Source organism: Symphalangus syndactylus, chromosome 2 (assembly GCF_028878055.3).
Source record: "Symphalangus syndactylus isolate Jambi chromosome 2, NHGRI_mSymSyn1-v2.1_pri, whole genome shotgun sequence".
Classification (NCBI taxonomy): domain Eukaryota; kingdom Metazoa; phylum Chordata; class Mammalia; order Primates; family Hylobatidae; genus Symphalangus; species Symphalangus syndactylus.
This window is the reverse complement of record NC_072424.2, coordinates 107,004,037-107,021,471: the sequence shown is the minus strand read 5'-3', so window position 1 is coordinate 107,021,471 and position 17,435 is coordinate 107,004,037. Positions and strand designations below refer to the sequence as shown.

Sequence of the window (17,435 nt, the reverse complement as noted above, 5' to 3'; positions counted from 1 at the left end):
CAATTTTGCAATAGGAAAAAGGGAAAGTTGAAATGCATTGGCGTGGGGTTTGAGCTTAAACTAAGATAAGATTGGTACCAGAAAAATCGAACATTTAACTTTCAAGCTGTAGCAGTGTTTGAGTGACTGGCTGAATCAAAGTCACAGACAGGGAGGGACACAACCAAATGAGCATCTGCTGATTTTTATTGAGTACTTGCACACAGTTATTAAGGCAGTGTTTCAAACTGACATGCATTTTATTTTTTAAGTAATGTAAAAATAAGCAGACATTACTCATTATGTTAAATATGTTGTATCAATCTGTGCTTCCTTTAAAAGAACAAACCATTACAGAAGTCAGACCCTAAAACTATCAGAGTGAATATGTAGGACTTAAGTCACATTTACAGACCTGTGCAGCCTCCTTCTTGGAAGTTGAAATAGCCGTGGGCACAGCGGTCACATTTCTTCCCTGTGACTCCAGGTTGGCACCAACATTGTCCACTCTCTTCACAGTCGAACGACTTAGACCCAAAAGAATTGCAGTTGCAGGGAACACAGCCCCTTGCTGATTGTAGGCCAAAGGTCCCAGCCTGGAAATGGAAGAGGAGAGAAAAATTAAATTTAAATCAGTTAACTCAAAGTGAAGCAAGATGCACAATACCAAAGATCGGGTGGGAAAAGAGGAAGTTAGGAGTTATCAGGATTCCTCACTGATGTTATGACAACTGGGTTTTCATTCAATCAAATGGACCTTTTCTATGATATCCAAAGAGAAAAGTTCAATTATTCTGAAATTTTATCAAAATTAACTGCAGAATTAGGTGCTTCCTTTACTGTCTATTGTATTTTCACCAGCCTGTCCCAGTACTTCTCAAGATTCCAATAGCAATATGGAAAGGACCTATAGGTGGTATTTCTAGTCTTAATTTAAAATTTTACTTGCTTAATTTTTAGTAATCTGAATTGATTACTTTCAGATCTATGCACTCCTACTTGGTAAAAATACTTTCAACATTATTGACCAGCAGCCTAAAGTTAAAATAATCCTTTTCGCCCTAATATTTGATAGAATTTTGTCACATATCCATAAATACTTTTAATCATTGCTATAGTGTTCACATTATAAATATAATTTTCAGGTTATGCTTACACTGATCAAATAATTGGTTCAACAAACCTTTGATTTCTTGGGTTTCATTCTAACAATTGAAATTGATTAGTGAGAACACTTATTAAAGCACCAGATCAGGTAAGTAAAGGAAACTTTCATTCTCTGATGAGTTATTCATACGCATATCTCTTATCTATGTATAACAAATAATCTTTTACGGTCAAGTTTGCATTACCAGCTTTGGCTGACTTTCTTGAAATGCATGTTATCAGGCTTAAAATGACAATGTTAGAAAATGCTGATGGATTAAAAAATCACTCCTAGCAGAAAAATGAAAAGCATCTATCCTGCTTAAAGTACTTCAGGGTTATTTTTTAAAAATATAAAGCATGTCACATTTTTATGATATTTTAATCTGGAAAATTAGTCTCAGTAATTACTTCTTTGTAAAAATAATTCTTATTTTGGAAAATTAGACTTAATAATTGCTTCTTGGTAAAAAATAAAATCTCACCACTTAACATGAGCCACCCAAAGAGAAATTAATTAGCCTCATTATATATTTTAGATATTTATGTTAGTAGTTTTAAAAATAAGTTTTAAAAATGAAATCACAATGAAAATTAGATTTTTAAAATGACTGTAGCTAAGAAAAGTTTTATTTTTAAAATGTAAAATGGGTTGACTGACTTTGACAATCATTCTCATCTTTACATTTACTGTGGGTTTTATTTTTATTTCTAGTTCTAATTCAGATTGTCATATATGATTAAAGAAAAAAGCATGTAACAGTTCCAACAGATGACATGACTTTGAAATTAAATTCACCTATATAAAAAAAACTAACCATATAATATTATTATTGGTAAAAAGAAATTCACATAAAATTTTAGATACCTGGCTTAGAGAAATAATCAGAAACTGGAATAATTATTAAAGCAAAAGCATGCCCATTACAATTGTATTTATCATGGTGAACAACTATGCAGGCACTTAACTGTACAATGTTATAAAAATTGTTGAATAAATTAAATGATGACATCCACATTATGAAATAATATGCAAGAATTAAAATCCTGTTTTGAGGCAGTTTTAATGACATAAATATGCTTAGGATATAGCATGAAGTAGAAATTAAACAAAAATACGAAATTATATAAATACTCTGTAAATTTCAATTACATACCCATACCACCAGACACACAAACAGAAACAGAAATACATAGACAAAAAGACTAAACAGAATATATTAAAACAGTATTGAAAAATATCTGAGTCATAGAAATAATACTTTGTATTCATCTTTATTTCAGGAATTGTCTTCACTCATATATCTATGCTGATAAATGTATAAACACATATATATACACACTCGTATATATATACATATACTCATATATATCTACATCTATATCTATATCCACACACTCATTGATTTACTCATTAAAGGGATGTGTGTACACCCCTTTAAATCAATCAAATATCAAATGAAATTCCAAATTATAGCTATAATTTTAAAAATTCCAAAGTCGATTATGTAAGGAAATATACAAGAAGAAATGGCTCTACCTCACTTTTCAAATATTTAAATAATATAGCTTTAAAGGCTAAGTTGTAGCAAAATAAATACTACCAAATTTCAGTAATAAAATGCTTGCAAATTTGTTCAAAAATTTATTTCAAAGGCTAAAGAAAACCCCACTAGTAAACAAACTTAAGGAGCAGACATTCGTGGTCAGTAATTGAGATTAATGAGTTAAAATAAATACGGGAGAGAGTGTCTATCCAGACCCAGTGGGAAATTGGATGGGTTCCCATAAATGTGTCTCTCTCGGGGTAATAAGAACTAGCATTCATATATTGTGCTTCGTTTTTGCAAAGCACAATTCTAAACCCTTTACAAATCTAAGCTCTTTACAAGTATGTACTCATTTACTCCTCAGGACAACCCTGGCAGACAGTTGTCATTCTCACCACTTTTTTATTGAGTGGTGAAACTGAGGCACAGAAAGGTTAAGTAAGTTGCCTAAGGTCATGAGCTAACCAATTGTGGAGTCAAGATTCCAGATCAGCTAGGTTGGCTCCCGAGTCTGCGCTCTTAGCTCTCACAGATACTGCTGCAGAGGAAAAAATAGTCTCAGGACAAAACCCTGCTTCATACAATAGTACTGTAAGATATGTAGGGCTTGAATGAACGTCGGTTTTCTGCTAAATTTATATTTTGGAGACATTTTAATCAGTTATTATCTTTTTCTTTTATTGTAAATGTATGCATGTTTTTGAAAAAAATTATTTTAAAGATTTCTTCATTTAACAACACTGGTAATAATAACAGTAATCAGACCTAACATTTAGTAAAAACTCTCTATGCTCCTGCCTGATGCACTGTTCTCACTGCTACCCTGAGACAGCCTTGGAGGTGCCTCATCCGATCTACCTGCAAGACAACCTACAGTGCAGAATTTTACTGACTGGAAGCCTCCAGTTTCTTGTCTTTTGGATCCACCAGAGGTGCTCTGTAATGTACTGAATGTTTATGTCCCCCCAAATTCATATGTAGAAATCTTAACCCTCAAGGTGGTGGTATGGACAGGAGGTGGGGCCTTTGGGAGGTGATTAGGTCATGAGAACGGAGCTCTCATGAATGGGATCACTGCACTTATAAAAGAGGCCCTAGAGAGGTTCCTCCACCATCTGAGGTTCCAGTGGGTAAATGACTGTCTAGAGAAAGAGGGCCCTCACCAGACAGGAAATCTGCCAGCGCCTGGATCTTGTACTTCCCAGCCTCCAGAATTGTGAGAAATGAATTTCCGTTGTTTACATGCCACTTAGTCTATGCTATGCTCTTACAGAACTCTGAATGAACTAAGATGAGCTTCCACAAGATTATCCTTCTCTCAGGCTGATTACGGTAAACTAGAACCTTCCTGACCAATTCAGGATTCCTTTAGTGGGTAAAATTTGCTTGGGTACATCCCATTGGCTTGGCCAAGAATTTAAGATTTGACATAATGCACCAAACAAGGCTTTTCCTACCCAGTCTTTCTTTCTGTGTTTTCCCAGGAGTCAGAACCCCATTACAGCAGAAGGCTATGCTGTCTCTCACTTCATGCTTCATTGGCCTTTCCCCCAGGAACCTCTTGGCATTTGCTTCTTGGAGTATGTAAGCAGACATAAGCCCTCTGAAGTGGATCTTACTACAGATGAAGAAGCTGAATTACAGAAAGATTCAAGGAATTTATAGCTAGGAAGTAATGAGGCCAGGATTTGATCTAAGGTAGTCTGACATCAAAATTTGTTTTTTAAAAAATTTGTGATAATGAGCCAAGAAATAAAACCATGAATTATTTTTCACTTCTTCTTCTTTACTGTTTATTTCCCTCTCTCCTTCTTCTATGCCCTATTCTTAATTCCCTACAGGTCCTGGCTCTATACTGGTAAGTCTTGTCTCCTACTCTTCTGAAGCTCAGCCTGGGACCTCTTCTTCCCTCCCTCTATTAGAAACAACTTTCCCTGTTTTTGGTATTTATCCATTTATGGTGTGTGAAAATGTGTTTCTTGTGTTTGTCATACACATAAGCACAATTGATGTGGAAATTAACAAAATTCTTAATTATGATAAAATACCAGATAAATGGGCTGAGTTTTCTTGGACAACTCACTTTCTCTGCTAGATCTTCCTTCATTTGTTCATTTATAAAAGTTAGCTTTCTCCAAAGGATGCCTGAAGTTCCTTCCATTTCTAAGATTATAGGTTCTCACAAGTAGATTTTTATTTGATTTCTACATATTCATGGTTAATTGAAAGTTTGGTTAATTGAAATTTTATGACCCTATGAACTTGAGTATGCTTTTTAAAGTATATGGATGGTTATTTTTAAAAGGGCAAGGGTTCAATTAGGAATTATCTAATTTTTGCATTTGAATTTGCACACTTAGCAACTGTTATTTGGTAAAATGCCACCAGGGAACTTCAGCCACAGCACACAGAACACAACATGCAGAGGCATGAGCCATGCAGCGCCTCTGGGATTACCGGAGCTGGGGCCCGATAGGCTCCCCGAGGGCACCCGTTGGAGCTGCCGATAGCCCACCTCTGAGGAGAACCCAGCACCTGTTGCACTCTCCGCAGCTGCTCCTCCTGTTGGTGCACCTGCCTGCGGAGGTTGCACTGTTTCCCTACGAAGCCTGATTTACAGACACATCTTCCTGTAATATCACATTGCGGTGACACAGCGCCAACGGGATCGCAGTCACATAGCACACAGAATCGCTTCTCTGGAGCCCACCACATATTGGGCTTTAAAAACCAACCATAAAATAAAATAAAAACAAAACACAGCAATGATATTATTCAAGAGATAGAAGCAGATGATATTTTCAAACTTCCTACAGTAAGGCCAGTTTGACATCGGAGAAATGTTTGCTTCTGCTTAACTGTCTTTATCACAAATACGATGTATTATTGTGAAAGAGCTAGAGCAAATCTGTCCGCCCTCATGGAGGAATCTGAAGTTGCTTGCCATACTGAAAGCAGGGCAATCGGTATGTTCAGGGACTGAGAACAACATGCTCTATTTTAATTGAATATTTTGGTTTTAGCAAAATAATGCATCTTTAAAATATCTTGATTAACTTCTCTACTGAAACTTCTATTAGGTAGACTGCTCACAGGAAGTAGCTTTTAAATGATGGAACTAGAAGAAGGTGTTTGCTAAAAAGCAAAGGGAGTAACATTTTGGTTTGTTTTGTTTTTTTTGAGACGGAGTCTCACTCAGTTGCCCAGGCTGGAGTGCAGTGGCGTGATCTCGGCTCACGGCAACCTCTGCCACCCGGGTTCAAGCGATTCTCCCGCCTCAGCCTCCCGAGTAGCTGGGATTACAGGCACCTGCCACCGCGCCTGGCTAATTTTTGTAGTTTTTAGCAGAGACGGGGTTTCACCATCTTGGCCAGGCTGTTCTTGAACTCCTGAGCTTGTGATCCACCTGCCTTGGCCTCCCAAAGTGCTGGGATTACAGGCGTGAGCCACCGTGCCCAGCCCCAAGAGTAACATTTTATTCTGCCAAAAATGTAAAGGCAAAGGAAAGAGTATCTCCACAGATTGATTAAATTTGCCTGCTATTTGTTTCAGAAATGTCTGAATTAAAGCGAATATAATACACATTCACTGCCAAAACAATGTTTAAGATCAAATGGTAATGTACAATGAATTTTGTTCTAGTTTGAAAAAAACTTTTCACTGATAACAGTCATTTCAATTGTAGAATTAGATAATCCCAAACCTTCCTTTTAATATATGAAGGTATACAAAACATGTCATGAAAAGCCAGTGAAAATCTGCTAGGAGAAAGTAATTTATGGGTCAGCCTCTACTCCTTACCTTGCATTTGTCACATCTCTGACCCTGCACGTTGGCTCTGCACTCACACTGTCCAGTTTGACTGTGGCAAACCTCAGAGAAAGAGCCATTGGCATTACAGCGACAGGCTGCAAAGAGAAGAGAGATCTGTGGTCAGGAAAACTTTCTAATAGTCTTAACAGGCTTGTTAAATAATAATATACCCCACATGGTAACATGGACACCTAAGTTCAGTAACAGAATGTTTTCTGATTTGTTAAGTGCCCCGTTAGGCATTCTATCAATTAATCCCTATAACAACTCTACAAGCTGTAGAGATAATTCACATAAAGGCTTTAGCACCATGTCTGGCCCATCATATGCCATTAAAATATTAATGTTATCATCATCATTCCAATTTTGAGCATGAAGACACTGAAATTCAAAGAAGCCATAGCTTATGCAAGTCCACATGCCTGTTGTGTCATATAGGTGAGTCCAGAACGTGACAGGAACTTGGAGTTCTTGACTCAAGGTGTAATGCTGTTTTAGTTCTTTACAGATACATCGGGGTAACACTTAAAATACTATTATCCCATTGTAAGTAATGCATACTGACTTTAGAACTAAAATAATTTTAAGGAATTATCAAAATTAATAGCACCCCTGGCATAATTTTAACGTTACTATTAATCTAGAAAAATTTAGTTACTTTTTTTGATTTAATGATTTACTATGTGCCAGTTTTTGTGTTAAGTTTAAAAAATGGTTTGAGGTGAAATAAATATTTATGCCTTTTTTAAGATTCAAAAGTTTAAAAGACAACAAAAACATCATTTCAAGTATCTTAAGACTATAGCATTATAGCATTTAAGAATCACTTTTATTTTACAGTTTATATGCTATCTCCAAACATAGAAAGCATATTTAATTTAAGTAATCTTCTGTCTTTTTTTCTTTGTTATAAAGCTGTCTGAGGTTATTCTAAAACGTAGAGTAAATCAGTCTAAAGCTTAAGTGGCCTTTTTACAAATAGAATAGTAATTAATTGTTTACTATGTACCCTATATTTTTAATGGTACATATAATTGCATTTATATCAGAATAAAAATACAAGGAGGAGATGACATGGGAATTTAGGCTACTCATAGATGATTTTGTTAAATTTCTGAATACTTTGATTTGAACACCACCTAAAACTATGTTATAAACAGGTACTCTATCAGCCTATGCTAATATTTTATTCTCCTGGCTCTAGGTTCTCCTTTTAAAAAACAAACAAATAAACAACTGCTTTTCTAAAAACTGCTTAATTTATCTTCCAGCAAAGTTTGTCTTCAGTGTCTGCCAAGGGGATACTAGAGTAAGGGCCATTGAGAAACTGAAAGAGCCTACGGATAGTCTATAGCTGAAATATAAGGAAAGGCTGAAAATTTTTCCTTTAAATATCCATTTTCATCTGATTTATCAAATTTGTATATACTTTTATTATTTTATGAAAGTTTCTTATGCATATCATACATACATTTTAAAAATATCAAATTATTTAGACTTTAGAAGGCACTTTTTCTCAGAGTGTAAACTACAAAATTAAATTTAACATAAATATGATGGTAATTAATTAATGTTATCTTAAAAATAACAAAGCAATATAAAGTTTTGCTAAAGTGTCATTTTAATGGAAAAATATGACACCAACAATATACACAAATTTAAAATGCAAAATATATTTCTTTGTAATGGTGTACTTTTCTTGAACAAATCTATAGGTAACCAAAATAATGTATTTTCATGAACTTTCTTTCCTTGAGGTTTTACCACCTATGCATAGAAGTGACATTGTATCCATGAAAAATTATAAAAATAAGTAATAAATGTGCTTCTTATAATTTTAATTGTGATTATATGGCAAACAGCATTAAAAATTATAATCACATCTATACTCACGGCAAGTAGTATGAAAACTGGTAATGGTCAAAATGTTTTTATTCTCACATTCTTTTTATGTTCTTAAGACTTCATGCCACAGATCCCTAGTTTACCATAATAAAATAAGTGGAATAATATCCCTAACTTTATGGGGGTGGGGGTTATTGGAAGACAGGATAAAATGTCAGTAAATGACTAACTTAGCCTTAAAATTCACTGGTGAACAACTGATACGCACAGCTACTATGAGCACTGCTACCAAAGACAGCTACCATGTGTGAGCATCTCCAGGACTTGGGAACTCACTGGATACCCTCTATGTGCCAAATCCTTTAGTCCCCACAGAAAATTCATGACTCTTTTTGTAGACTAGAAAACTGTGTCTCAAGGAGGTCAAATGTCTTGCTCAGGAGCACACAGCTAGAAAATGTAGATCCCAGATGATCTGTGGGAAAGGAAGAATTTCTTAGGCTCTCTATGATTTTACACATTTGTCAAGAATCCAGTGTTTAAAGGCACTGAGCTGTTGGAAATTTTGCTTTAAAAAAAGATCAATTTACAGGTTATATTAACAGGTGCCAGTTGGTCCAGAGAGTGATTTGGTTTTGATTCAACAAATTATCATTATTAAATAACAAAAAGCTAGAACTCATCTTCTAAACCTGTGATGAGAGAGACACATTTCTTAATGAACTAGGGTACCCTTCTGGGTCTTTGGTGCTTACAGTAGAGTTGATGATAGGCTACATTTACAGTGGTTTCTATAATTCTGCATGTCCTGGGACCCACCTGAATAATTGGAAGAGTCTCTCACATAAATTTGACAGAAATGAATGGATAGGCTGGTCTCATAACCTACTCTGCTTAAACGTTATGATAGTAGATGAAGCTGATGATGGCCAAATGCTAACATTGGATTCACATTCCATTTGATCTTCTGCAACAAGATCCGCCTTCATATTATAATCCCACTGACATTAAGGATTTGGAAATTCTATGTAGTATTAATACAGCTAAAAAGGTAAAGAGGGGAGAAATGTATTATACTAATATGGATGAAGCCCTAGAGTAGCTAATTTTGTGGAAGGAAAACACTGAAAGAGCATTCTAGAAATAGTCCTTAAATGACTATTATGAAACTAAAATGAGGTTAATCATTCAACAATGACTAATGCCCATGTGTGAAAATATTGGCAGAATTTTATACCTATTACAAAATACGACACTGTAAAGTTAACATATGAAAGCATAACTGATTAACACCTTCTGATGGCTACTACTGAAATATCATGGGCAGAAAAAATTATTTAAAGCAAGTGATTAGAATTGAGATAAACAACAAAAAAAGATACATGGTGTCTATTTAATATGCAAATTTTTCTTTCCTGCTGTGGACATAAGTTCATTAAAAAAATCTTCCTTCCGCATGTAAATAAAAACATGTTTATCATTTGGAAAACAGTGACACCTCAATACCACAGCAATTTTAAAAGGATTTACTCTTAGTACAAGGAAATGTTCTGGAATATGCAGACTCTGTATATTCTGTGCATCTATCAACCATGTATTCCACATAATTTCCTACTCTTCAATCCACACTCAAGAACTCATCGGCTACTCTGAGGTACAATGCATCAATTCTGTCAGGGGCATCAATAGTTCAGGACTTACGCTGACAGTTCTTTGCATCAACTGCGTCTCCAAAATATCCATCAGCACAGAGCTCACAGTACCGGCCTGTTGTACCTGGTTTACATATCAGACAGGAGCCAGACAAGCTGTCACAGCTGCCAGGGATGGAGAAGTCAAGGTTGTCATTGCATTGGCATGGCTGACATGATCCTCCAGGTACAGAGGGTTGTCCAAAATAGCCTTCCGCACACCTAAGGCAAGAAATTTCATCAGTGAGCCTTTAGGGGGACCTCAGTTGGGGCAATGTTTACATATTTTTCATTCTACCCTTCTCCCAGGATGATGGATTTTCCTTTTAAGTGTTCCTTTTCTCAAACGCAAAGTGATTAAAAAAATGTTTTTCTACAACTGCAGTGTAGATACAAGATGATATCCTGCCAGCCCACTAGTAATTAGATTTCAGCCTGAAAAAAAATATAGTCTTGTCACTGGCACTAAAAATGAGACCAAAGCATAATAAGAATCTGCTGCTGGCACTCTGGAGGAATCCAGGTCCATGTTGGAAAGCCTTTGTAGTACAACAAATCATATGTCTCTACTCCAGTTGGTTATTTTCTCTACAAATATGTAAGGTTCACATTTTTTGTTGTTGTTGCAGCCAGAACTTGTTATGGGGAAACAGACTCGCAAGGAAATTCAGTAATAAGAGTTCAGAATTTATTAACTAGAAACTGTGACTCAGAAGATTCCTATTAATTGGGTGGGAGCTGTGGGTATATCTGAATTAATAATCTATTTGTAGGTATTTGCATATGAATTCAGAGGCAAATTTTCATTGAAGGCTTTACTAAAGGGAAGTCTGAGAAAGCGTGCCTGCATATTATGGGAATATGCCATAAGGTGATACTGAACTGTGCCTGCCAACTCTATTAGCAAACTCCAGGTCTTTCTCTCTTTCTTTCTCTCTCTCTTCCTTCCTTCCTTCCTTCTTTCCTTCTTTTGTCCTTCCCTCCCTCCCTCCCTCCCTCCTTCCTTCCTTCCTTCCTCTTTCTTTCTTTACTTCCTTCCTTCCTTCCTTCCTTCCTTCCTTCCTTCCTTCCTTCCTCTCTTTCTTTCTTTACTTCCTTCCTTCCTTCCTTCCTCTCTCTCTCTTCCTTTCTTTCTTTCTTCTTTCTTTCTTTGCTCTTTCTCTCTCTCTTTCTCTCTTTCATTCTTACCAAAAACTATTTACATATTATTGGAAAAACAAAAGTTTGTTTATAGGGCGTGGCAAAGAAGATTTTTAAAAACTATAGCAGCAAATTTTCTCTGACCTAAATGTTATGTTTTAAAATGCAACTTACTGCTACAGGTGTGCAGAAACATCCTTATAGGCAGCGCCTATTTATATTCTGCTCTGTCTTCTCTTTCAATGACATTTGCTCACACTTTATACTAAGCCACATTTGCCAAAGGAGAAACAGAACAGGGCATCTGAATCTCATGGTCAGGCTAGCTCTGTTATCTTTGCCATCTTATCAAGATAAAGTCTTTTGCAGCAAGTGTCAAAATTGAAGGGGATCAAAAACAATGTGGGAGAATATAATTTCCTCAGTAGTACACCACTTTTATGCTCATCTACTCACAGATATGCAGTCATTATTTAGAGAAAGGCTCTCTACCATTTGAAATAAAAATGGTTTAAATCCAGTACATTATATTGAGAGTACTTTAACAAATCACAATTCTGGGACAGAGTCATTAATTTGGTGCAGATACATTGACGATTCTAAGTTTTCTAGAAAATGTACAGGTACTTAGGTACTATAATTCACAGATGTGATCTTTTATCATAATTTTTAAAATGAAATTACTTATATTCACAAAAGATTTTATACACTTATGAGTTGTATAAATACTGTTTAGAAGAATATTGCCAACCACAGATATAATTGTTCATTAATTCTCTATTATAAAATACGCAATAAAATTTGAGTGCATAAAATTCCCCCAAAATCCCTTCAAGAGAGGCATTTGATAAAGATAAGAAGAAGATTCTTTTGAATTTTAACCTGATTCTTCTTGCCTTATTTAATATTCAGAGCTTATGATCACATCCACATATATTCACATCTCATTTTGTTTACCACTAAGAGAGTGACTTTGTGCCACTGGAATAAGGATATACAATGATCATTATCACAGCAAATGAAAACCTATTATTTTCAGCTCACTTTCCTCAAGATGACTTATTGCCCTTAGGAGAGATGGCTTTCTATAACGAGCTCTGGGAATTTTTCTTAACTTAGACAGCACTTAATAAGACTGAAATTCTCCATAATAAAAAAAAACTCATTTCGGGAGGAAAATAACTATAATTAAATAGAATAACTAAAGATAAATCTGTCTTTTATTTATTTTTTCTTGCAGGACATGTAAGGAAAATTTGTGAATATATGTGATAGAAAATTCATATGCCATGTTACTGAAAGTGGGACTGTTTTCTGCACTTCAGCACATTACTGGTGTATGGGTGTGTGTTTCTATACAGAGAACAGTATTAGAGATTTCTGAAGGTGTTCCATTAGGAATTAAAAAGTAATTTGAGGGTCAGAGAATATAATACTGCTAATCATATAACTTTTATTAATAAAAATAGTGCGTTAAGAGTCTGATCAAGTTGGATTCACCTAATTAAAATTAGTTTAAATCACAGTCCTTTGGTTTTTCACTCCACCAAAAATAATTGTAATGTTAAATGTCAAGCCCTCTCATTTTCATATGCAAGGCAGAATGAGTGCATTTTAAAAATAGTTTATCGAATGAATGCCTTGCTAGAAACGGACATCTTGACATAACAAAGGCATTGTTCCTTTCCACATCTGTTAACTTTTTCAAATCAAATTGCAATATTTTGAAAAAGGACCGCTTAAATGTAAATAAGACTCCAGATAACACATGCAGTTATTTGTTACACTTGCTGCTATTGATAATTTAGGAACAATGTTAGAGGGAGGGAGGGAGAGAGGAAGAGAGAGAGGGAGAGGTAGAAAAAGAGCGGACGTGCAGAGAAGCAACAATGAGAAGAAAGCAACCGCACTGATGAGACTTTTATCTTATTCCGCCCCATCATTTTTTCAGCAACTTTTGGCTAAAATCATGGCCTACATTTCTATTATCTATACACTGAAAACAATGAAACAATATAATGCTAGCTTAATCTAGCCAAGCAAATTAGAAAAGCTCTTGTTTCTCCCACCCCATTAAAAAAAAAATCAGCTGAGCACTTTTACACAGTACTAATACAAATAAGGTAGTCTTCATACTACAGTCCATGGAGAATGAACACACATTTTAAAATGTAGCAGTAGAACAACTGGAGATATGCAAATGCTATTATGGCAGCACAGAAAAGGGCAACCAACTCAGATTAGGCCTAATCAAGGACATTTTCAAGATGATAGTGCCGACTTTTGAGAGCTGAACAGGGATTAGTCTCGGGTGGAGGAGTGAAAGGGCTGCAATCTTCCAGGCAGAGGGAACAGTATTGGCAAAGACACAGAAGAGCGTGGCTGCTGTATAAAGAGGCGTGGCTGTAACGCTGTATTCTTACTTCCTCCCATTTGACATAATCAGCAAAAGACTGAGAGTGTTTCCCTGCTCAAGTGGTGCCTTTTGCAAGTTGGAAGAAAGTGTCCTCTCTAGACATATGCAGAAAAAGTAAAGAGACTAGACACCCAGGAACTTCATGGAAAAGAAGAGGGCAAACTGGATTCAAGCCCTCAATCTTCCCCTTCCCTGAGTGCCTTTGTGCAGTGTAGAAACTGCACAACCACATATGAGTGGCCTCTTGACACCTCAATTGGAGTCACAATTTTGCTAACGGTACTACAAGTAGGTATAACTGCCCCTCCTCTGTTATTTCTGTAGCCCACGCTCTGCATTCAGGACCCAAAGGCACAAAGAGACTCAGAAGTGAATAGAAGGTCTCATGAGTATAGTAATCAGAGGGGTGATTAGGCTTGATTCGAATTCAGACATTCTGAAGCAGACAAAATCTAAATGGGATTTTGGAAATGAAATTTAAGAAACAAAAAGGAATTTCTTTGGTATCTAGTATGAATCTTGGGGATAAAACTGTAGATGAATTTTCAAAATATTAAGCAATTAGATTCAAATACCTTCCACATTTTCAGTGGCAATTGTGAGATTAGTCCTGGCTTTTGACCCCTCTCTCATCACTTAAGGAGGAGTTGTTAAAAATTTGCCAGCTGGAGAGCGGGGAGGGCCTAAGAAGTCTATGTATCCCATTAAGTTTCATGTTGTCCTATAGCATCCACCAGATGAACTTGCCTGTCTTTTTGAAATGCCTTCTCCATAATGTATGACATGTTGCTCAGGTTACAAACTTATTCTGAAAGTAACTTAGTGTCCGATCAGGCAGGTATCCTCAGCATTTAACTCACTTTTAGCTCAATAGTCTTTTTAATTGCTCTTGATATTCCACTGCTTACTTAATCCCTTTTAGCCCTTCAAGATTCGTCTCTTTGTTATTCTTGTTCTCCTCTTGTCCAGATGATAAAAGTCTAGAATCTTAGCAAAGGTATCATCATGAATACCTTCTCCCTTCACTCTCTGACTCTTCTTTTTCCTTTATTTAAGTCATTTCCCAGCAAAGCAGTGATACCTCAAAAATAGTGGTGTTTTGGCCCTAAGTGAATGTTTTCCAAGCTGTAACTAGTGTTCTACTTGTGACAGAATACCAGTCCATGTTTTGTTGTATCTTGTTTGGCCATTCCCCTGTTCACTGTTTTTCTTCACCCCCTCGATTCAAGAAGCAAGGCCATCTTGTGCTACATGTCTGAATGAAGGGATTTGACAGGGCAAAAGGCAGAGACATAGGAATCTGCCAGACCCCGAGCTCTGTGGAACACCAGTTCCACAAATGTAGCTCATCCTTTTTCAAATAGAAAATGGGATGGAGTTGGAAAGGCAGATGGAAAAATGACGATGGTAGAGATGTCGGTGGGTCTTAGCATGGAATGAAAGAGGCTGAACGATTCCTGTGCCTCCAAGAATGGAATGAAAGTAGTTGAGAGACTTTCTAGACCTGAAAGGAAAGGTAATTAGGAAGACAGAGAAAAAGGCATAAGTCAGCAGAAACATGCTTGGGTGAAATACTCAGCATTGGCTGGCCCTATCACACGTCCCCTTGCTCAACACATACACACAGACATTATACCCTCCCCTCTACCCTTGCATATAAGGCCTTTGGTACTAGGTAAGCTTAATAGAACTTTGATTCAAGCTTGGATAGAGGAGAAGAAAACAACTTGAAATGGGCTCAGATTATGTTTCTAAGACCTCACAGGTCCCACATATGGAGAAAGGGGTCTCAAAATAGAAATTAAATTGTGATAAAGACTGTAAAGTTATAATTCTTGTCCCACCTGAGCTGTAGTCTGAGATATATTCTTGCTATATAGTTAAAGCAGAGGGTTTATGGCCACATAAGTTTAGGAAATGCTGAGCTAAACAAATTGAACAGATTTCTTAATTACACACTGTAGGACATGCCAGAACTTTTAACATGCAAATGGATGCTTCCCAAACTTATGTGATCACAGACTTCTTTATTCCAGGAACATCTACAATTTGGGAAATGTTGCTTTAGTTTTTAAATTCTGGTCTTATTTAGATGATGTGCATAAGCTGATCACATAAATCACTTACAGAATGGTTTTGATTACAAGATTTTTAATGCAACCAGTATCTCCTCCTTACCCTGACCCTTATCTTCCCTCTCTTCTACTTCAACAGGCACATCTCAAACAAAAAATGTTTCCCTCATATTTTAGATCTATCTAAGGGGTTCTTTTGGCTTACATAAATACAATGAAATTATAAATCTTAAATATTCCTAGAAAACCCTAATCTAAATTCTGGCTAGAAAAATATGGTATCAACTGTGGAAAAACTTGAGCTGGAGATTAGATATGGCATTCATTACACTGCTATGCATGTTGCCATCTTCGGAATCAGATTAATACAGATTTTAGACACGAAATCATACTTTCTGTCAGGTATTTCTCTCCTTGGTGATTTTTACTATTCAAATAGAATTCTCCCAAGAATACAAGCAACCATCCTCACTTGCATTAAAGAAAGATGTGAGGTGCTGAGGGCAAGGATGGGAAAATGCATCTATTTATATCCAATGTCTAGCCCTGTACCCAGCACGTGGTAGTTGCTAAACAGATGTTAAATAAAATGTAGGGTTTTAAATTATAGATGGTTCAGAAACTATTGTCTAACATGTATAGGGAGTATAGTACATAAAGTAAAGCAATATAAATACATCAGAGATAATGCTCACCTAGATAAGTGGATTTAATAGCCTTGTATGACAGAGCAGCTGTCATTTTCCAGTTGCTAAAAAAAGGTTGCCTGTAGTGAACTGGGGGGTTTAGGCACTTGATGTAAATCTGTCTTGGCAATGATACGTTCTCCTATTATAGTAAGTAATATGCACATGCCTTTCTTTAAACACACACACAGACACACACACACAATTAAAGATATCTAGTTTCTTGATTGCAAATAAATGCTGCTTGTCTCATTTTTTTTTTCTTCCATTCCTAATTTACAGATGCTTCCATACTCACAAATAGTACTTGTTACTGCTAGGAACTGTCATTGGCACTTTGTCCACAGACTGCTAGTTGCTAGCTAAATTCTCTCTGGGTGATAGGCTCCTGCTTCATTAATTTTATGCATCTTGGTTGAAACAGGGGTGATAGCTGCCAAGATGACAGGAAAAGACGGGCAGAAACAGCCCTCTTCAGGGTTAGCCTCAGTGATAATGAGTGAAAGCAGGTCACTTCCTTTGCACCCCTCCCTCCCAGGAAGGGTAGCAGCAGGGACTATTTCCAGTGCTGAAACCAGAGGGAGGTTTTTGTTTTTGGCAATGATGTCAAGGGGGAAGTTTGTATCATTTTTATGCTGAGGCTGAATATATAGAAGAATTATTTCTTCAAAAACATTTCGGGAGGAAATATAATCACACAAATTACATAAAATAATACTCTTGGCCGGGCGCGGTGGCTCACGCTTGTAATCCCAGCACTTTGGGAGGCCGAGGCGGGCGGATCACGAGGTCAGGAGATCGAGACCACGGTGAAACCCCGTCTCTACTAAAAATACAAAAAAAATTAGCCGGGCGTGGTGGCGGACGCCTGTAGTCCCAGCTACTCGGAGAGGCTGAGGCAGGAGAATGGCGTGAACCCGGGAGGCGGAGCTTGCAGTGAGCGGAGATCGCACCACTGTACTCCAGCCTGGGTGACAGAGCGAGACTCCGTCTCAAAAAAAAAAAAAAAAAAAAAAAAAAAAAAAATAATACTCTTGTTTCCACTGCAAAGCAACCCAGTAAAATCAACAGGAATTAAAATACTGGTTTAGAAG

At 36.5% G+C, this 17,435-nt stretch overlaps 1 protein-coding gene across 2 annotated transcripts in view; it reads right to left on the bottom strand.

Moving 5' to 3' along the window:
• LAMA2 (laminin subunit alpha 2) overlaps nt 1-17,435 on the bottom strand; it is a 625,547-nt gene that overhangs the window by 222,201 nt on the left and 385,911 nt on the right. For both annotated transcript variants that reach the window (XM_055263701.2, XM_055263709.2), the window contains exons 19-21: nt 10,035-10,246; nt 6,477-6,583; nt 395-575 (exon numbers count right to left, since the gene is read on the bottom strand). In XM_055263701.2, coding sequence (XP_055119676.2) covers nt 395-575; nt 6,477-6,583; nt 10,035-10,246 — 500 coding nt within the window. The remainder of the gene's footprint in view (nt 1-394; nt 576-6,476; nt 6,584-10,034; nt 10,247-17,435) is intronic.